Source organism: Sander lucioperca, chromosome 1 (assembly GCF_008315115.2).
Source record: "Sander lucioperca isolate FBNREF2018 chromosome 1, SLUC_FBN_1.2, whole genome shotgun sequence".
NCBI lineage: Eukaryota > Metazoa > Chordata > Actinopteri > Perciformes > Percidae > Sander > Sander lucioperca.
Genome location: NC_050173.1, coordinates 51,791,069 through 51,813,219, shown reverse-complemented (window position 1 = coordinate 51,813,219; position 22,151 = coordinate 51,791,069). Strand labels below are relative to the sequence as shown.

Here is a 22,151-nt window from a genome sequence, read left to right as displayed (position 1 = left end):
CAAGCACAGTAGCACAGAGTAATCTCGCATTGCCAGACCTTCCTCCACAGCGCTGCGGAGGAGGGTCTGGCTAGTCCACACAGCATTCCGGGATGGGAGAGGAACGTGCTCTGGTTTATCGGCATTTCTTTAAACCAATCACAATCGTCTTGGGCGGCGCTAAGCTCCGCATGGAGCCCCGCTGCCGCTACAAAATAGCCTCGGAAAGGAACTTGTTTTGGTGGAACGTGTGTATGTTCAAAAGTAGTTTTAGTCGTGCAACAGAAAACTCAGATTGGACAGATAGTCTAGCTAGCTGTCTGGATTTACCCTGCAGAGATCTGAGGAGCAGTTAACCATAGTCCTCAGAAATACATCGGAGGTTAGAACGCCAACACAAAGAAAGAGGAAGGTAACAGACAACCGGCCGAAAAAAGAGGGACATCCGGCGGCATTTCCGTCGGCAATGGAGCAATCCCGGAAGTGGAAGGCCATGGCTATAGACTAATGTTCGAGCGAGCTAGAGAGTGACTGAAGAGAGCGAGCGTCGTTAAAACAAAGCAGTGAATCAGAGAAATAAAACGTTTTTTACGCCGTTTCATCACTAGAAATGTAACTGTAGTTCGTGAAGCATTTTCTTTATTTTCTGTTCAACAAAGGTTTGAGATTACACTGAATTGCAATGCCTTAGGCCTTTCTCTTAAAACCAAGAGCGCCATCTAGTGGGCTCAGAAAATAAAGAAAATGCTTCACGAAGCTTCATTTGGCCATGACTAGCAAGCATCTCACTATCACTAATGTTATCCACATTCATATTTAGACGCAACAAATTATATATCCAGCTACAAAAAAAGCCTGAAAGTCAGAAGTTAGGATGGAAGTGCAAAGAGTCGCTGTGCTATGAAGTTGATACAGCGCCTTGTCTCGCCTCGCCTCATTGGTGTAAACTGGCAGGTTTCAGAACGTTGCAGACCGGCGCGTTGCAAGTTGCTCCAAGTTGCTCCAAGTTGCTCCAAGTTTACGCTCGTCTCGTCCAGAATCTTTGGTCTGAAATGGACTTTATGGCACTGCGAAGATTCACCTATGAGACTGGCAGTCGAATCAGGCTCTTTCCATCGAAGCATTGAATATTTGACCATTCGTGGGTCACCCCTAGGTCACTGCCCGGTCAAACCTGAAAACTAAAGGTGATCGGGCCTTCTCTGCTCGGGGCCCCCCAGTTGTAGAATGACCGGAGGAGATCGAGGAAGCCAAAACATAGTCTTCTTTTAAGTCTCTTTTAAAAACTCACTACTTTAGACTTGCTTTTTATTGATTTTATTGTTGTTTATCATCTGTCATTGTTTTTTTGTGTTTTTTAAATGAATGTTAAGCACTTTGTAACTTAAAAAGCACTTTTCAAATTAAGGTATTATTATTATTATTATATCTGCTTCTAGAGCCACACCGGAGCCCCCTGCAGGTCTCAGAGAGTATCTGCTGGACCCCCCCAGCGTTGCCAATGAAGCAGAGGAGAAGGGGTATGAAAGTGACTCGGCACTGAGCGGAGAAGAAGACAAAGTCCAGGAAAGCAGAGAGGAGGAGAGCTCCTTCTTACAGGAAGTGCTGAGCTCCCTGAAGACTCCTCTGGCGTCCTGTCTGGAGACGGAGGGTGTTGTCCTGGAGACAGAGGGTGTTGTCCTGGAGACGGAGGAGGAAGGGAAGGAACAGGAAAGGGAAGATGTGGAGATAGTTGAAGGAGAGGAGGTAAAGGAAGAGGAGGCAGAGGTGGACGAGCCTGTCGGTTATCAGGCTGGCTCAGATCACACCACACAGGAAGTGGTTAGCACTTTGAGCGCTACTTCCTGTCAAGATGTTGAAGAAGAGGAGAAAGTTGAAGAGAAGGAAGAAGAAGAAGAACATGAAGAAGAACAAGAAGAAGCAGCAGAGGAAGAAGAAGCAGCAGAGGAGGAGGAACTAGTGGTGGAACAGGTCAGTCAACATGGTGTATGTATCTTTGATTTATTTTTGAATTTTGTAATTGAAGTAGCTTTAACCTAGTGGCCTAATGAAGCTTCGAAACCATTTTCTTTATTTTTAATTTTTTTAATTTTTTTTCATTATGATTAAGTACCAGGAAGTACATCTAATAAGGGTGAAACAACAACAATGGAAAAAAATAAAACAATTTCAGATTTTCATCAAAATCAGAGTTTCATCAGAATTTCTCTACTTTTACATACCATGCTTCCCTCAATACTTATTATTGATTATACCGACCCACCCATACCAACCCACCTCGCTTCCCCCAACCCACCCTACCATCCGCCCACCTCTCCCACCCCCGCCCCCGTTTACCCGCCCACCCCACACATTGCTGGTCCTCATTCAAGACAGGTCCCACATACACATACACACGACAAAAAAAAAAAAAAAAATTAAAAAAAATAATAATAAAGGGTGTTCTAAAGACATGCTCTAGAGGGCATTATACAGTTTGGCTCCATTGGCTATCAAATTGTTTAATTTTTATTTTTGTCCTCTGACATTGATCTTTCACTACTTTTTTTATTTTTAATTTTTGGGCATTGCTGCCTTTATTGGACAGGAAAGCAGAGAGACATGAAAGGGGAGAGAGAGGGGGGAAGACATGCAGGAAAACTGTCACAGGTCGGATTCGAACCCTGGACCCTCTGCATCGAGGAACAAACCTCCGCACATGCGCACCCGCTCCACCAACCAGGCCAACCGGCCACGATCTTTCACTACTTTAACCCTTTAGCCGCCTACACATGATCCACGCTAAAACTGCTCTGTGCTGGCCGTTCCATTTTTTTCTTATTGGGAGAGCGCTGCCACCCAACTAGGCGCAGCGCTATCCTTTAAAATACTTTTATTAAAGGTCCCATGGCATGACATTTTCACTTTATGAGGTTTTTTAACATTAATATGAGTTTCCCCAGCCTGCCTATGGTCCCCCAGTGGCTAGAAATGGTGATAGGTGTAAACCGAGCCCTGGGTATCCTGCTCTGCCTTTGAGAAAATGAAAGCTCAGATGGGCCGATCTGGAATCTTCCCTTTATGACGTCATAAGGGGAAAGGTTACCTCCCCTTTCTCTGCTTTGCCCGCCCAGAGAATTTGGCCCACCCATGAGAGAGAGAGACATCATGGCTTTCAAACGAGCAAGTGGCAGTTGGTCAAGGCCACACCCCCACTCTCCACCTTGCCCCCCCCCTCTCCCCTCCTCAATAGCATTTAAAGCTACAGACACAGAAATGGCACATCCTAAGGAAAGCTCATTGTGGGACTGGCTCTAGTGGCTGTAATTCTGCACCAAGGCTGAATTTTGGGAAAGAGACTTCAGATACAGTATTAGGGGACCACTAAGGCCTATATAAAAGAGACTTCAGATACAGTATTAGGGGACCACTAAGGCCTATATAAAAGAGACTTCAGATACAGTATTAGAGGACCACTAAGGCCTATATAAAAGAGACTTCAGATACAGTATTAGGGGACCACTAAGGTCTATATAAAAGAGACTTCAGATACAGTATTAGAGGACCACTAAGGCCTATATAAAAGAGACTTCAGATACAGTATTAGGGGACCACTAAGGCCTATATAAAAGATACTTCAGATACAGTATTAGGGGACCACTAAGGTCTATATAAAAGAGACTTCAGATACAGTATTAGGGGACCACTAAGGTCTATATAAAAGATACTTCAGATACAGTATTAGGGGACCACTAAGGTCTATATAAAAGAGACTTCAGATACAGTATTAGGGGACCACTAAGGTCTATATAAAAGAGACTTCAGATACAGTATTAGGGGACCACTAAGGTCTATATAAAAGAGTCTTCAGATACAGTATTAGGGGACCACTAAGGCCTATATAAAAGAGACTTCAGATACAGTATTAGGGGACCACTAAGGCCTATATAAAAGCATCCAAATAGCACCATGTCATGGGACGTTTAATCATTATGGTGTATTGACTTCCATTGCCTTATAGCTTAGGTTGGGCTGGTTTTAGGGATATGAAGCATTTGAAGAAACTCCAAGAAATGACATCACAATAAGCGAAAATACCAATGTAGGCACTGGCGGACCATTTCCACTGCAGAGTTCAAAGGGTTAAAAACCAGTAATGCGCCACTACCAGCTTGCGTCTATCTGTACCGTGTGCAGTTAAAAAACTCAGATCTCTACTTGTCTTATGTTCCTCTCTCCTTTATCTTCCAGCAAGAAGAAGAGGGCGAAAAAGACGAGGCAGAGGAAGTCAGCCCCGAGGAACGACATGATACGCTTACAGGAAACGCTGTCGACCGGGCAGAGGAAGAGGAAAGAGAAGAAGAAGAAGAAGAAGAAGAAGAAGAGAGTGAGGGAGAGGAGGAGGCGATAGAGCTGGAGACGAAGGAGCCCGCGGTGGAGGAGGAGGGACGGGAGAAGGAGGAAGAGGACGATGAAGAGGTGAAGGCGAAGGAAGCAAAGGAGAGAGTCGAGGAAGCGATGGAAGACGAGAGGGACGACGCAAAAGAGATGACGGAGACGTTTCCTGAAGAGAAAGGTGCCGTGTCGCTGCAGGAGGAAGAGGAGGGTGTTGCGGTTGGAGACGTCAATGCGTGCACAAACGATGATGAATCAGAACTGGGGGGTCATCAGGTGTTTGCTGTAGTGCATGGAAGTCAAACGGCGTCCAATGAAAGCTTCGGAGAAGAGAGGGGAGATGGAAAGGAGAAGGGGGAGGAAGGCGTAGATATTGACCGCACAGAACAGACATCCAAGCAAGAGGAAGAGGGTGAAGCAAACCAACCTGATGCAGATCTAACTGAACAAGATCTGCAGCGGGAAGGTGTCGAAACATCCCATTTAGACATGAAGCAAGGGGGGGGGAATCAAAGTGAAGCCACAGAACAGGCTAAGCCTTCTTCGCTGTTTCTTCCTGAGCCGCATTGCGAGGCTCCGTCACTGGAGAGTGGGGCCAGCACTCCCAGTAAGACCAGCACCATCCACATCAATCTGCTCTCTCCGAGCTCAGAGAAAGCCACACCTTTCTTTCCACAGTCCCCAACTGCCGAAAGTGAGACACCCTGTCATGCTGTAGCAGCCACACAGCAAAACACAGCAGCCACAGAGGAAGGAGAAGAACCAGCTGACAACGTGGAAACCGCAGAAGTGGAAAAACCGCGGGCCCTGGACGGAGAAGCTACACCTCCCGCCTCTGTGGAGGAAGACGTTAAACCGCCGTCCAGAGGATCAGATCAGAGCAGAGCCCGCTTCACCGTCGCCCCCGCCTGGCAGAGATCCCTCTCTGTCGGGGATGTAGAAGAGAGTTTGATTCCTCCTTCCTCCCCGCCCACCTGCGTCTCCCATTCGCCGTCCGCCGTCACTGGGCCTGGAGGTGTGGAGGTTGAGGCTGAGAAGGACCCTGAAGTGAAAGCAGAGCCATCGAGTTCAGCTAAGGTTGAAGTGGTGTTGAGCCCCGGCAGAGTGAGGAACGCAGGGACCGGCACTGTATCATCGTCTCCATCGTCCGTTCAACCTCAGACCTCAGCTGCTGCAAAAACAGACAGTAAGCACGGTAAACCAGGGGGCGGGGCCAGATTTTGTCACCATTCAGGGCTCACTGAAAACCTAGGGTCCCAAGGGCATGAAGATTTATTTTTTTTCTGTTTATGGCAGCTATTTGCACCTTTTTTCAAGCGATTTGTTAATAGAATGCCTACAAATCTGTAAACGATTTCTGAAAAATATCATAGTTGCAGAGAAACAACCGCATTGGATTAGCATAAAGTAGGCATGTCTGTAACAGGGAGACTTATGGGTACCCATAGAAACATTCGGATATCTGGAGGTAAGAGGTCAATGGACACCTTTGAAGAGTCCATGCCAGTTTTTCCCCTTGCTAAAACCTCCCTTGGCCTACCTTTTGGTTATTTAGCTTCATATGATACCAATATCTAGCTTTAAAACAGAGCCCGCCACAGCCACTGAAAGACAGTAAAGTTGGCCTAAAAGATTCTGGGCCTTTAAGAAAACATTCGGGGCTGGAGCCACAGAAGCCCCCGCCATTCTCCGCCCCTCCGATGAACAAGTCCAAAGGTAGACCATGAAGATTCTTGATTTGGGTACTTAGGTCTTGTCTTTTTTGGGGCCTTACAGTATTATTCCCGGTTACGTTTTCTCTTTGCACTAGTTCAAAGTTTAGTTCATTTATATAGCACTTTAAAAAGCAAACAAGTTTTGCACAAGTGCTTCACTAAGACAGAAATATATGTACTGTATATAAACACGTATATGTATATATACACATATACTGTATATATATATATATATATATATATATATATATATATATACATATATATATATATATATATATATATATATATATATATATATATATATATATATATATATATATACACTCACCTAAAGTATTATTAGGAACACCCTACTAATACCGTGTTTGACCCCCTTTCGCCTTCAGAACTGCCTTAATTCTTCGTGGCATTGATTCAACAAGGTGCTGGAAGCATTCTTTAGTAATGTTGGCCCATATTGATAGGATAGCATCTTGCAGTTGATGGAGACTTGTGGGATGCACATCCAGGGCACGAAGCTCCCGTTCCACCACATCCCAAAGATGTTTTATTGGGTTGATATCTGGTGACTGTGGGGGCCATTTTAGTACAGTGAACTCATTGTCATGTTCTAGAAACCAATTTGAAAAGATTTGAGCTTTGTGACATGGTGCATTATCCTGCTGGAAGTAGCCATCAGAGGATGGGTGCATGGTGGTCATAAAGGGATGGACATGGTCAGAACAATGCTCAGGTAGGCTGTGGCATTTAAACGATGCCCAATTGGTACTAAGGGGCCTAAAGTGTGCCAAGAAAACATCCCCCACACCATTACACCACCACCACCAGCCTGCCCAGTGGTAACAAGGCATGACGGATCCATGTTCTCATTCTGTTTCACTAAATTCTGACTCTACTATCTGAATATCTCAATTGAAATCGAGACTCATCAGACCAGGCAACAGTTTTCCAGTCTTCAACTGTCCAATTTTGGGGAGCTCGTGCAAATTGTAGGCTCATTTTTCTATTCTTAGTGGAGATGAGTGGTACCCGGTGGGGTCTTCTGCTGGTGTAGAACATCCGCCTCAAGGTTGTGCATGTTGTGGCTTCACAAATGCTTTGCTACATACCTGGGTTGTAACGAGTGGTTATTTGAGTCAAAGTTGATCTTCTATCAGCTTGAATCAGTCGGCCCATTCTCCTCTGACCTCTAGCATCAATAAGGCATTTTCGCTCACAGGACTGCAGCATACTGGATGTTTTTCCTTTTTCAGAACATTCTTTGTAAACCCTAGAAATGGTTGTGTGTGAAAATCCCAGTAACTGAGCAGATTGTGAAATACTCAAATCAGCCCGTCTGGCACCAACAACCATGCCACGCTCAAAGTTGCTTAGATCACCTTTCTTTCCCATTCTGACATTAAGTTTGGAGTTCAGGAGATTGTCTAGACCAGGACCACACCCCTAAATGCATTGAAGCAGCTGCCATGTGATTGGTTGATTAGATAATTGCATTAATGAGAAATCTTACAGGTGTACCTAATAATCCTTTAGGTGAGTGTATGTGGTGGAAGTAAAACAAGATCTAAATAGAAACAAGTTGAAACAAATTAAAAACCAGGAAATGTAGAATAGATAGAAACTACAAGCAATGAAAGTAGTCTGCTCTAAGTCACATGAGGTGAACTTGCTGTTGGAGTTAAATTTAAAAAAGATGTACACACAGGCCAACTTTTCCACCTTTCCACCTACAGAGAGCTCTGTCGTAGTGGAGGGAAACCCCGACAATCCGTTTGGAGTTCGGCTGAGGAAGACGTCAGCTCCGCACCGCTTCAGCTCGGAGGAGGAAAACACAGAGGTGCTCCCCCCCGACTTTGTTGTTACTGTTAATAGTTTTACTTCCATTCAAATATGAAACATTCCTTATAAGCAACACACTGTCATTCTTTAAAAGCATTAACGATGTTCAATTCTAAAGGTTTCTGCAGGAATCTGAATTTGTCTTACCTTTGGAACACAATGCAGATAAACTGAAACTTAGCTTAAAGCTTTAGTGCGTAACTTTTTAATAGTACTGAACGTCTGTTACATTTAAGCCATTGCCAAATGAGTTGCTACAAAGCTAAATAAGACTAGCAGCTCCACAAAACTCTCTCTGTATTTCTCAGTATGGCTGTGTTTAGAAATTGTTTTCTTCCGGCGACTTTTGCGCGCAGAAACTGGAGTTAAAGGACAAATCCGGCGCAAAATGAACCTAGGGGTTAATAACATATGTGTACCGAGTCGATTGTTCTCTGGGAGATGTTTTCATGCTAATCGAATGTGTCTCTAGCTTGAAAAAAGCTACCGCAAACCGGTGATTAGCTGCTAATGCTAGCTTTCGGGGCAGAGGGTAAATCACTATTTTATACCACTAACAAGGCTCAAATATCACCACACTTCAACGGTAGCATAATGAGGGTCCCTACATGTAAACCGAAGCATTGAGAACTTTGTAAGTGTACAGACAGTTATTAAAAAGATAGATTATAAAGACAGTAGCGTTCATGTTTACATGCGGGCGCAATCTTGGAAAACAGTCATGACCAGTCGAACGACGAACGCCGCTGACCGCCATCTACTACTATTAATAATAGTACATTTAATTTGTATAGCGCTTTAAGAGGTACTCAAAGACACTTTACATTGTAATAAAAACAATAGTCTCGCATTGCCAGACCATCCTCCACGCGCTGCGGAGGAGGGTCTGGCTAGTCCACAAAGCATTCCGTGCTCTGATTTATTGGCTCTTTTTTTTTTTTAAACCAATCACAATCATCTTGGGTGGCGCTAAGGGCCGGACGGACCAACAGTGCCTCTGCAAAATAGCCTCGGGAAGGAACTTGTTTCGGTGGAACGTGTACGTAGGGAGGCGAGCTCTGGAATTAAAATGGTTGCCGAGTGTGTGATGAGAATTTTACTCAAAAAATTATAATAAAAACAAATTTGATTGTTGGTTCTAGCTCGGAAGATGTTTCCCGAATCGACCGGAGTTTAGAATGCCAACACAAAGAAAGCAGAAGGTGAGGAACATCCGGCAGATCCTCCAGCGACACCGAAACTATCCCATAAATGAAACGTCGTCAATATAGACTATTAACTGATTATGGATCATTCTTTTTCAGCGAAAAAGAGGAACAAAAACCAAACTAAAAGAAGAGGGAATATTAGACTTCTATTACACTTAATAAACACTAATGTTGCTCCCTATCCAATGGATGTGTGAATGAAAAGGCAACTGTTTGCTAACATGTTCGCCCTTGTCAACTTTTCAGGACCCCAGGAAGACTAGAGGCACACCCATGTGCTTCTAATGGGGATCCTTAAATAAACTATAAACAATAAGGTGATAATGTGTTAGTGCTGTGTTTGTAGTTTGTTTCTGCTGCCGCCAAGAGGCCAACAAAATAAATGAATGCAGGTGTAAAATAAGTTTTTGTATTGAATTTTGTATTCATGATCTTATTTTCCCTTATTCAGCCTCCCATTGAGCCTCCAGCTCAGCCAACCAGCTGTAGAGTGGACTCCCAGCAGCCAGTCAGTGGAAAGCCCTCCATAAGTCAGCCAGTCAGCAACAAGCCTGCCCTCCCTAAGAAACCGGATGTACACGGAGACAGTGTAGGGAAAAGCAAGCGCATTTCAGGTGTGTGTCCACACGCAAACACACACCATTTTCATTTTCATATACCAAGTGCTTACAGCTTTCTTATGCATATGTACGTGTATTTGCCCAAGACTAGGGCTAAATCAGACTAGTAAGTAAATGGTAAATATCTCATGGTGTAACAGTGTATCTGCTGTGTTTTTGATTCAGACCAAGCTGCAGGTCGTGGCTTTTCTGCTGGATCTGATTCTCCCAGCTGGATCTCTGTGGCCAAACAGAAACAGAAGATCTATAAAGAAAACTCACTAGAAGAAATTACTATCAAGAAGGTAATTTGTGTGTGTGTGTGTGTGTGTGTGTGTGTGTGTGTGTATGTGTGTGTGTGTGTGTGTGTGTGTGTGTGTGTGTGTGTGTGTGTGTGTGTGTGTGTGTGTGTGGTCATGTACATGTCTTTCATGTGGACACACATTCCCAGCAAAACTGTGACGTGACATATGGAATAAAGTGTCTAAGATTGTGCACAAAAGGAAACCTAACTATCATAAAGTTAAAAAAAAACAAAAAAAAAAAAAACACAATAACATGGGTGTCCTATGAGCAAGTGGAGCAAAATATAAACTGACAACAATACAAATTGCATGCAATCAGACCAAAGGGACATAATTGCATTGTAGCCTAGATTTGAGCTTAATATCAGGGATACACAGTCACAGTCCAAGAAGGGTGGGAGTCAACAGAGGCCCCACCATACATTATTATCACGATACATATGTCACCATACGATATTATTGCAATTTTAAACATATTGCGATTTTCTGCGACATATTGCAATTTATTAGGTTAGGTTCAGATAGAGGGGAACTTGGATGGGATGGTTGTATACTCTGTGTCGGCTTCCATGTGTTCACAATTACACCACCACACATTTCCAGCCACATAATCTATATAACTGACTGAGCTGCTCTCTGTCGTCAGGAGGAACCAGAGAGCAAGAGTTCACTGCCAATGTCTGTCAGCTCAGCTGCAAGCAGGGAGCCCAGCAACAGAACAGCTGAGTCCACCGGAAAAGGTCAGAGCACACACACACACACACACACTCCCATTGAACATGCTGAATCTCTGTAATAAGTTGTGGTTTAACCCTCCTGTTGTCCTCCGGTTAAATTTGAATTTAAATATACCCAAAATTTGTGTTTCTTTCAAACAAATTGTCAAAACAAATAATTACTCTCCACAAGTAAAGTAAATGATCAGCTCACTACTTTCACTGAATTTGGGTGTTTTATAAAATGGTATAGCATTGATAACAATTCAACAAAATTGATAACAGAACATTGAAAAAGTGACAAATGTTGGAAGAAGCTTAAAGAACGTGGAAAAACAACAATAACGTCAAAAGAAATGCAGAAAAAAACAACAGACATCTGAAAAAGTGACCAAACAAGAGGGAAGAGTTTTGATTTTAAATGTTGACGCAGAAAACCAAAAAGTTGCGTGGTCGACAGGAGGACAACACAAGGGTTAAGCTGACTAAAAACTTTCCTATTTGTTCTGCTCTTGTTGTGTGGAGGTAACGCTTTTGGCTGATGCAATTCTGACCTCATCTGGACAAACTGTGCTACTGCAACCAAATCTGACAGAACTCTGTTCAGATCACATTTTAACATTCATTCTCTGGTCTCTGAGGCACTTAATGGTTGCATTGATCACACATGACAACTGACTCATAAACACATGACTGTTCAAGATATTTCACAGAAATATAATAAGGATATTATTCTGAATTGCTGAGGAGGGTGGTAAAAAAACAACTTCAAACCTCTAATATTGACTGTTGATTTGTGTCTATCCTACTGTCTACTCTATTCCCTTATAATGCCCATATTTAATGCTGTCTTTTTTCAAGTTTATCCTTGCACTGCTATATTTTTTTATATTACTATGTTTACATTATTTTCTTGTCCATATTTAATGCTGGTCTCTAGACTTTATCCTTGCACTATTGGACCTATTTGCATTATACCACCATGACACCCACTCTCATACTGAATCACAGGGTCAGTCCCTGCCCTGTCACTGTAAGCGTCTCATGCTTATACATCCCTTAGTACATTCATGTGAATTTTCTATTTTATTTTATTTAGTATTTAGTATTTTTTATTTTATTGTCCATGCTATTCATGTGGATTTGTTATTTTATCATCCTGTTTGCGATGTATGTGAATGTTGTGTGTGATGTCTTTAAGCTACTGGGACCTAGAATTTCCCCTTGGGGATCAATAAAGTATCTATCTATCTATCTATCTATATATCTATCTAGAGTATAAAAATGGAAAAAAACAAACCACTTATTAAAAAAACATAATATGACTGTGCTTCACTCTGGTGTGTAATTAGTGTGATTAGTATTCTTTGGTGCTTCTTTTGCTCAAACCCATTATGCAACTAGTGCTGTTGATATATTGTTACATGCATAATTGTATGCAGATTCCTGCAAATGTATCACATTTGTACCTGTCTGCCTATTTATTGAGCTATTTTCTGAAAACCACATTTTTCACTTTTGATATGACATCTTTCTCACTAATATGATGTCACATTGTGTGGTTGTTTGATGTGTGTGTTTCTGTTTTCTTTCCTTCCAGTGAGTCCGTTGGAGATCAGAAAGCCTTCAGCGTCCGTAGAAAAGGAGGCCAGGAGGGCTCTCTCTCCTCCAACTCCGGTGCCACCTCAACCTCCTAAACCCCAGTCGCTCCCCTGCCCTGTCCCTCCCAAACCCCAGCTTCCCCCTGCCGTCGCCAAACACCCAGCCCACCCTAACTCCCCCCAGAGATCCCTGTCACCCTCTACTCCGATTCCTGTTCCCCAAAAATCTGCCGCTTGCATAAGCCCGCCACCTCCGTCCAAAACTGCCACCTCGTCCAAGACGCCCCCGCCCCAGGGCACGACACTTACCTCCCCTCCGTTTTCATCGAGAACCGCCCTGGAAAAGTCTGGTTCAAGAGGCCCGCCTCCCCCAGCTTCGCCCCAGGATGAGCCTCCCTGGATGGCCCTGGCCAAGAAGAAGGCCAAAGCCTGGAGCGAGATGCCCCAGATCGTCCAATGACGGGCACTGGGTTCAGTAAGATCTTGTAAATAGGCCCAAGCCAGGCGGATCTGGAACGGGGGTTGAATGTGGGCAGAGAGTTTGGATGGACCCAGAATGCATTTGCACACAAAGAGCTGTTGATTTCTGTTGTTTTCTTACTTCTTGGTTTGTATCCTGGCTTAAGTCTTCAGATTGGTACAAGCCATCCAATCACAGCTGAAGACTGGCTCAGTTTAACTCCTCCTTTCTTTACGTCCTTATGTTGTACAGTCATGTTTTCTAAGAGACAGGGTAAGACCCCCAAAACGGTAACGGTAATGCGTCTTACTTGAAGTGGATTCCTATTTTTTCAGTATATTAAAATGTGCCTGAATGAGACGAAATATCTGCGGTCTCGCAGCTGAAAGTAAAAATCTTTATCGAAAGTATCAGATGATTCCACCGATATCACTAAATATTTCAGGGAAGACAGAATAATTTTATAAAGAGGAAACTTTATCCACAGAAAGTTGGTTAAAAGTGACAAAGAGACAAATCGTTGTCTTTCTGTCAGTCTTTGTGTGTGTGTGTGTGTGTGTGTGTGTGTGTGTGTGTGTGTGTGTGTGTGTGTGTGTGTGTTATTTTAAGCCAGTGATACATGCTCACATTTTGAGGAATGTGGAAAATGTTGTGACCAGACCAGTAAAACGGGCTAAGATCCAAGTTAAGCGGAATTTGCTGAACTAACTGCTGCCGGTCATGAGCTTTAGTACAAATTGCTGATTCATGTTTCCTCAATCTGCTGTCTCAGTGTATCAGGTTCTCTATAAATCTATTTCTTGTAACACCATCCACTGACACTAAACTGTTTGTTGTGTTTGCGTGTGCTGAGTGTGTCCATCATGTTCCAGGTTGTCAGTGAAAATTATATTTTTACATTTTCTCTTTTTATATTTTCAATACATAACTACACCGTGTCTGTGCATCCTACAGAAATCTTATCTCCAAAAAATGAATCTGTTCAAGAATCAAAGTAACCTATCATCACATTGACTTTCGTGTGTTTTTAATATTTTTCAGTGCATCATTATGTTGGCAGCGTGGTTATGAAAACATTTTCCACTTCTAACCAAACATGTAAATAAAACAGAAATCAATACACTGCTAATTAATCCCCCCGGAGATTGGTTTGCTGCAGATGCAAAGCATCGCTAGAGGAAAGCAAGTTTCAACGCTGAAAGTTTACTTTGTATCAATTAGATCTATCTCACAGTTACAGTATGGTTTATTTTGCTTTATTTTTTAATTGCCTTTTGAGAATTTGTCTTGTACATAAAATGTGCAGTAAAGAACAAATGAAAGTTTTTTTTTTTGCTGTTGTATTTTCTGTGTGTTTGTCCATACACAGTTTCTGCAGTGGAATTATAATTATATATAATTATATTTTTTCACAGCAGACGTGTTGACATGTCATAGTAGGAAGAGCACAGGTGTATTCAAAACCATTAATGATGGCTGCATTCCACTTAGGAGAGGCCCTGGTGTTGTGCATGCTGACTCACTGAAATAGCTTACTGGGACACTTGATGGAATTGAGCCATCGTTAAGGTTATCAATTTCAGCTGTGCTTTTCCTACTATGACAAGTCAAAAATGTCTGCTGTGAAAAAAGTCCGTTTTTCTTACATCAACACAGCCAAGTCCATCTATTTGGGTTTGAAAGTTAAAATGCCTATAAATTCCATAGACATTTTATAGGCTGATCCCAGTACTTGTTTACTATTAATATATATATTTATTTCACGTCTACTAAATAAATAAAGGATTCATTATTTCCCAACCAGAATTGCATCCCTGGAAGTGTAATAATACATTTTAAACAATATTATAATTCAACAGTTAACAAAAGATTTTTTTGGGGGATTCTCTGTTTCAATCCTCAAAACAGCCTAATGCCCCATCAAAGTCCCTCCAGCAATTTAGTATTGCACTTCCACAAAGATAGGTTACTCTAGCCTGTGAAAAACCCTGACGAACTTCCGGCAATTTTGAGATTTGCTCTGCAAGTCAGCCTGGCCAAGAGCCATAGACAGTAAAAGAAATGGACAACTGGACGCCGTAGATTTCCAACCCGTTCTCACTCCGAACTTGTAAAATAAGGGCGTTTGGACAGCGGCTGTCAGCGTCTGATGCGATGAAAAAGGCATCTTTCAGCGTGTTTGTGTAACGCACCAGGGAGAGCAGCAGTAGGATTTAGCGAGTAGTATGTAAGGGCGAATTTCCACGTAAGGAGGTTGGTTGGGGGGTGGATGGGTCAAACATAGGACTTTCACCCAGGAGAGCGGGGTTTGTGTCACGCTTGCTATAGTCGTTTTTTTCTTTAACCGACCCGTTCTTCCCGCGTGTTACAGAACCGTACACCCACCCACGACCCTTTCCTAAACCCAAGCGTCCCATAGTTCCCGCGTGTCACGGAACCATAAACCCAACCACGTAAAAGTCCCGACCAAGCGCGTTTACTTATAGCGCTAAAGGGACAGCAATAGTCCCGACCAAGCGCCTTTCTTAAAGCGCTAAAGGCGACTTTTAGCGTCAATAAAAACGACAAAGGCACCTGACCAAGCGTCCATATTTTACAAGATGGGTGTGAGAACCTGTTGAGATTTCCACTGAGACCAGTGAAGTCTATTAGAAGCACTTTTCCGGTGAGCGCTGAGCGTTACTGAGCAGCCTCCAACTGAGAGAGACAACGTAAATGTGACGTGAGCAACCTGTCTGAAAGTTGGAAGTCTTCTGGTAGCTGTGCCAAGAGAAATCTCAATCATTCCCAATCTTGCAGAGACAGAGAGCGTAGGTATATGTAAGGAGATAACATAGACTAATTATTGCTAACTAAAATCCTAGTTAACATAAGGAATTAAACTTAAACAGCTAATGTAAGTCGAAACTGCCTGCAAGCTTCTCCTGACTATACGGTAATTCCTCTACTATGCGACAGTAAGTCATTTTTACAAAAACGTCTGCTAATGGAGCCTTTTATACATTGTCGTGTTTCTTTAGAAATAAACAATGGACATATAGTGGCAGTCAATGGGATGCTAATGGCAGGTGATGGCTTGTTAGCAACAAAATGGCTCCATAGGAGGTACGCTTTGTGGACGCTTGCTTACCCCCTTGCCCAGAGCCCATTCAAGCCCATTTCCAATTTTTCCAAATCGAGGCACCAATCACAACCGTTGAGGCGGGCTTTACACAATGACAATAGCACAGCGACAGCAAGCAGCTTTTTGTTTACATTCAACGTGGCGGCCACCAGAGCGCAGCAAACCCGTTGATGCCGCTGTCACTGCTACGTCACCCGGATTGTTGGTCTGATTGGTTGAAGGACTATCCAATTGCGCCCAGAGGCTTTTGAGCTGCGTCCGTTGGTGACGCCCCTTTGGAAATGGGCTGTGAATTAACCTTCCCCAGACCCACTCTTAGTTACAACTGAGAAGGTTCTGGTGTCAACCAGGCTAAGGTTACTCCCAAGTGACCCCCCATGTGGGTAAACCTCCAAAAACACTGGATCCTACATTTCCAATCATGCACCTTGGCAACATCTTTCATGAGACCCTCCATGACTGGTAAATACCGTATGTGTTCTCTATTGGATGTCCTCACAAGAATGGTAAGATGAGAGTGGGCTTTTAAAAATAAGTTTGCCATGAATTGAGTAAATGTTGGGTTTGCCATGTTACTGCTGTGGAGGGGTTAAAGGTTATTGAATCATCAAGTCAACGAGTCAATACTGTAGTCTGTCCTCACAAGTATAGTGTTACAAATAAAGCTGTGGTCTGCACATGGTCGGATTGTATTCCTATGCCAATGGAAGTCAGGTCATTGGCTCGCCGTGGGTGTGTGTTTGTGTTTGCATGTGTGTGGGTCCATTAATGTGTGAGTAGGGACTGGTCCAAGTGTGAGCGGGAAACACTGTCACTCTTACATAAATAAGCCTGATAGGGGATACAGGCACTGGGTGGGTAGGCTTTTGGAGGTGAGGGGTGAAAGAAGGGATGGATGGAGAAAGAGCACTGCGGTGGTGGAAAGTAGTGCATTGACAGATGGATTTTGCACGTGTGTGTGTGTGTGTGTGTGTGTGTGTGTTTGTGTGTGTGTGTGTGTGTGTGTGTGTGTGTGTGTTCTTGCCAGTAAATGTTGCGTGGGTTTGTAGGTCGGATCCACACTATAAACTCCACACCTCAGTTTGTAACGCATGTTTATTATAAATGTGTACTGGTGTAACTTTAGAACAGGCTGAGTAGTACTATGGCACTTAAACTGACCTTCATGTGTAAAATCTGTGTAATACCACTTTAAGCAACACACTCAATTCTCAAGCGGTCATTCAAAGTCACTTTAGACCTAGTCTCGCATTGCTGGGCTTTCCTCCACAGCGCTACAGAGGACGGTCTGGCTAGTCCACACAGCATTCCTGGATGGGAGAAAAACGTGCTCTGATTTATTGGCATTTCTTTCTACCAATCATAATCGTCTTGGGCGGTGCTAAGCGCCGGACGGAGCAACGGCACCGCTGCAAAATAGCCTTGGGAAGGAACTTGTTTTGGTGGAACGTGTACGTTCAGAAGTTGTTTTAGTCGTGCAACAGAAAACTCAGATTGGACAGATAGTCTAGCTAGCTGTCTGGATTTACACTGCAGAGATCTGAGGAGCAGTTAACCATAGTCCTCAGAAATCCACCAGAGTTTAAAATGCCAACACAAAGAAAGCCCAAGGCAACGGATATCCGGCCTAAATGAGTGAAATCCAGTGGAATCCCGTTGGCAACAGAGCAATCCCGGAAGTGCAACGTCATTGTTTGTTGCCATTTTTATGGCCCTGTCTTTAACAGTGACATTTGCTCTTTGCACTTTTCCGCAGCAGTTCCAAAATCACTCTGTTTCTCAATGACTTTTTTTGACGTTGTTTGCAGTGAAAGCAAATGAGTCTCACCACGCACTATAAAATTCTTAATTTTCAAGACTGCTATTAAAATTGGGCAAAATTTAGTGCATAAGGCGCGGCTCTGGAGATGTACATATGCCATGATGCACATTTTACTTGACTGAAATGCTGAGTGTTGAACTTCACGCCTACAACAATGTCAAATCCACATGGAGCTACTGGAGAGGACTCCAGAGCCGCAGGTTGCAGACTCCTTGCTTTAGACAAATAGTTAAAGGACAAATCCGGCGCAAAATGAACCTAAGGGTTAATAACACATGTGTACCGAGCCGACCGTTCTCTGGGATGTGTTTTCATGCTAATCGAATGTGACCAGTTTTATCGCAAACCGCTAATTACCTTATAACGCTAGTCGTCGGGGCATGGGTAAAGTAAAAAGAAATCTCTATTTCTATACCACTAACAAGGCTCAAAATAGCACCGCACTTCCACGGTAGCAAAATGAGGGTCCCTACATGTAAACCGAAGCATTGAGAATTTTGTAAGTGTACAGACAGTTTATTAAAAAGATTTTATAATAAAGACTGTAGCGTTCACTATACAGGCGGGCGCCATCTTGGGAAAATAGTCACGATCAGTCGAACGACGAACGCCGTGCTTGAGCTATGTTACTGGTTACACGGCGTTTGTCGTGTGTGTGCGCTGGATTTGTCCTCTAAGAATAAATCTAATCAACCTAAAACATTCTGAGACTTATTTTATTACTTTTAACTAGTGGCTTACTTTCACTGAACTTTTTTAGCATATGCAGGGTTTATAGGGACGCTATTTTAAATTTATGATAAAAAAAAAAAAAACTCAATTCATAATACAATACATTATACTGACTTACTAAAAACTTGCAAAAAATCATTTTAAACTGATGAGTACTTTGCCAAACAGAGAGTTTTGAACACTTACTGTACAGTCGTGGCATGTACACGTATGCACATCTGTGTTGTGTGAATGTGATTTTCTCCTTGTGTGTGGCCAGATTTGGAGCCAAATGTTTGTGTGCTTACTTGCATCACTGTGCGAATCCTGCAACATGAGCCAATGTTTTCATGTGTATGATTGATGGCATTTGTGTGTGTGTGTGTGTGTGTGTGTGTGTGTGTGTGTGTGTGTGTGTGCGTGCGTGTGCGTTTGTGCGTGTGTGTGTGTGTGTGTACTTGCGCATGTACAGGAAGCTGTAATAAGAGGGCTGTTTAAACTTCCCAGATGTCTTTTCTGGGTGAGTTAGGTAACATGGGCCGCTGCTGCCCTACTTCTGATACATGCACACACACACACACACACACACACACACACACACACACATACATACATACATACATGCGGCTCCAAGCTGGACCAGCCAAGATGTACGATGTGTGTGTCCGTGCCAAGTATCCATAGCGATGACTGCTGGGTGCTGACCTTCTCATTTACAGGTTATATAACCAACCAACTTGGCAGAATTCACAGAGGTGAGGAGACAGGGGTGGGGGGGGGGCACTACAATCAGTAGGAGATCACAGAAACTATTGAAGAAAGACTTGCATAAACAAAACAGCTACTAATCCTGCTGTGAAAAAATCGTCTTAGTGTTAAAAGCAATTACAGTTCTCATAATTCAATTTCATGCTTAACCACTACCATGTCTGCTAGCATTTGTGTCAGACATGATATGACATTTTTCTGCCCAGAGCAGGGACACATATAAAACTTAAGAGGAACCAGCAAATAAACATAAATCTCCCACACAGTCAAACCTCCTTATTGGTGTCACTTTTTATCAGGGGACAAAGTTTTTAAGGACCCCTCAGCTGAAGAAGGGACGGAGCAGGGACCCCTTATTACAGTATATATTGTGTAAAAAAATTGAGTTGCATATTAAACTGGGCCTACAATAACGTGTAAGGCAGCCAAGAGCCTTTATACAAACCTTTTTTGTGGTGCATACAATACTAAGCTAATCAAAATAATAATAATAATTGACATATTCATATATTTATGCATTACGTTTTAATGTTAAAATATGCCACATTGAATCTTTAAGCTTAACTGTATCCGTGAATGGCTACCTTATGGCTATTATTATGTTTTGTTTTACTATTAAACAATAATAAATTAAATTAAAGCTGCAAGCAGCGATGGACGGGCCCTTGCTCCTCTGCGCGCGACAGGGTTACCGGCGGTCGCCGCTCCTTGCGACCGTCATTTGCGCGGCACTCAGACACCGCAAATCGTCACCAATGAAAAGGGAACTCCCTGCTGAGTTCAATGATACCTCACACAAGACTCTACCTTAGATGGGTCAGTATTTATGAAAGGGGGCGTGGCTTAAACATAGGGGGCGGGCAAAACCATCACCAATGAAGAACGAACTCTCTGCTGAGTTCATTGATACATCACACAATGGTCTACCTTAAACGATTCAAATGTTATGAAAGGGGGCATGGCTTAGGCATAGGGGGCGGGCCTAATCATCACTAATGAAGAAGGAACTCTCTGCTGAGTTCAATGATACCTCACACAAGACTACCTTAGATGGATCAGCATTCATGAAAGGGGGCGTGGCTTAAGCATAGGGGGCGGGCCACCATCACCAATGAAGAAGCAACTCTCTGCTGAGTTCAATGACACCTCACACAAGACTCTACGCCATACAGTTCATTAGCTGTGAAAGAGGGCGTGGCTTACGCATAGGGGGCGGGCCAAACCATCACCAATGAAGAAGCAACTCTCTGCTGAGTTCAATGACACCTCACACAATGGTCTACCTTAAACGGTTCAAATGTTATGAAAGGGGGCGTGGCTTAAGCATAGGGGGCGGGCCAAACTATCACCAATCAAAAACAAACTCTCTGCTGAGTTCAATGACACCTCACACAAGACTCTACCTTAAACGGTTCAAATGGTATGAAAGGGGCGTGGCCTGAGTAAGTGGGCGTGGTTATATCATAGGGGCCAGCTCATTATGTAGACCACACATTCTAAGTTTCATGTAAATCAGATGATGTTTGTCATATAAGGTGCATTTCCTGTTGCCAACGGGGGGTGCTATGACCAAAAGTCAAATATGGCCTGTAGGTGTCCGCAGGCCTGGACCCTTGTCAATCATGAGAATTTTCGGGCAGATACGACAACGTACACTCAAGTTACAACAACTTCTTTGTTCATCGCTAAACACTCAAAATGGCCGCCACGCCACGGCCACACCGTCTGACGAAAAGTTTTTCTTTTAATAACTTTTCATCTTTAAGGTGTTGGGATGATACAGACCAAGTTTGAAGTCCATCGGATGAAATCTCTAGGAGGAGTTCGTTAAAGTATAGCACCTTGTCTTTTGGGCCTACTTCCTGTTGCCACTAGGGGGCGCTATGACTTTAAGTAAATATCGGCCTTTATTTGTCCTCAGGGTTGGACTCTTATGAATCCTGAAAAGTTTCGAGCAATCGGACAATGTACACTTGAGTTACACCCACTTCCTGTTTCGGCGGCGAAACACACAAAATGGCCGCCCTGCCACAGCCATGCCCTATGACGAAAAGTTTTTCTTTTAACAACTTTTCATCTTTAATGTCTTAAGATGGCACAGACCGAATTTGAAGTTGATCAGATGAAATCTCTAGGAGGAGTTCGTTAAAGTACGACATGTGGAAATGGCCAAAATCGCACTAATTTCGAACTTTCAATTCGAAATGGCGGACTTCCTGTTAGGTTTATGATATAGCTCCAATGACGTTTTGTGTGCGTCCTGACTTGATACACATGTGTACCAAATTTCGTGAGTCTACGTTAAACACACTGCAGGGGCTCAATTTTTGTAACTTTGTAGGGGGCGCTAGCGAGCCATTTTTGGGCGCCTATTCCCGAAACCCTTAAAATACGTAAATTTTCACCAGACTTGATGCGACTGCCAAATTTGGTGAGTTTTTGAATATGTTAAGCCCCTCAAAAAGCCAATTCATTTGCCGGGAAAAAGAATAATAATTCCTTCAGTTTCAATAGGGCCTTCGCTGCTGTCGGCGCTCGGGCCCTAATTAAAGATGCAAGCAACGTTGGGCGGGCCCTCGCACCTCTGTGCACGTCGGGATTTCTGGCGAGCGCTGCTCCATGCAGTCGTGCATTTGCGCAACCGTCGGACACAACGCGCGTAGTGGGGTGGTTGGTTTTCATCTTCAAGGCCTTCGCCGACGATTTAAGTACTCGGGCCGTAATTAATAATTTGGTGGTCAACGTGCAGTAACTCTGAGGACCCCATAGGTTCTGTTGAAGAGTTTTCGTATCTTCTAGGAACAACAGCAGAACAGTTTAAGTTTCAGATGTCTGTAAATCAGTGAATGCACTTTTTTTGAGCATCCCAACCCCAGCGAAATGACTCGTTTCACTATCAGAATTTGATCCATTCGGAATCAAGCAGA

General features: G+C 43.2%; 1 protein-coding gene and 1 long non-coding RNA gene across 5 annotated transcripts in view; one reads left to right on the top strand and one right to left on the bottom strand.

The window, feature by feature from the left end:
* Positions 1 to 14,142, top strand: part of zgc:66433 (uncharacterized protein LOC321250 homolog) — a 67,010-nt gene extending 52,868 nt beyond the window's left edge. The window contains exons 10-17 of one of the 4 annotated variants that reach the window (XM_036005786.1): positions 1,419 to 1,878; positions 1,933 to 1,965; positions 4,210 to 5,539; positions 7,805 to 7,908; positions 9,570 to 9,732; positions 9,904 to 10,022; positions 10,669 to 10,762; positions 12,339 to 14,142. In XM_036005786.1, the coding sequence (XP_035861679.1) occupies positions 1,419 to 1,878; positions 1,933 to 1,965; positions 4,210 to 5,539; positions 7,805 to 7,908; positions 9,570 to 9,732; positions 9,904 to 10,022; positions 10,669 to 10,762; positions 12,339 to 12,799 (2,764 nt within the window). In that variant the 3' untranslated portion in view covers positions 12,800 to 14,142. Of the gene's footprint in view, positions 1 to 1,418; positions 1,966 to 4,209; positions 5,540 to 7,804; positions 7,909 to 9,569; positions 9,733 to 9,903; positions 10,023 to 10,668; positions 10,763 to 12,338 lie in introns of all 4 variants that reach the window. The other 3 variants (XM_031280077.2, XM_031280078.2, XM_031280076.2) reach the window with 3 other exon arrangements.
* Positions 760 to 18,479, bottom strand: LOC118495975. The gene is made up of 3 exons (XR_004898430.1): positions 18,469 to 18,479; positions 8,169 to 8,172; positions 760 to 969 (listed from the first exon to the last, which is right to left on the bottom strand). It is a non-coding gene; the product is annotated as an uncharacterized LOC118495975 (long non-coding RNA).
* Positions 18,480 to 22,151: the final 3,672 nt, after the last annotated feature.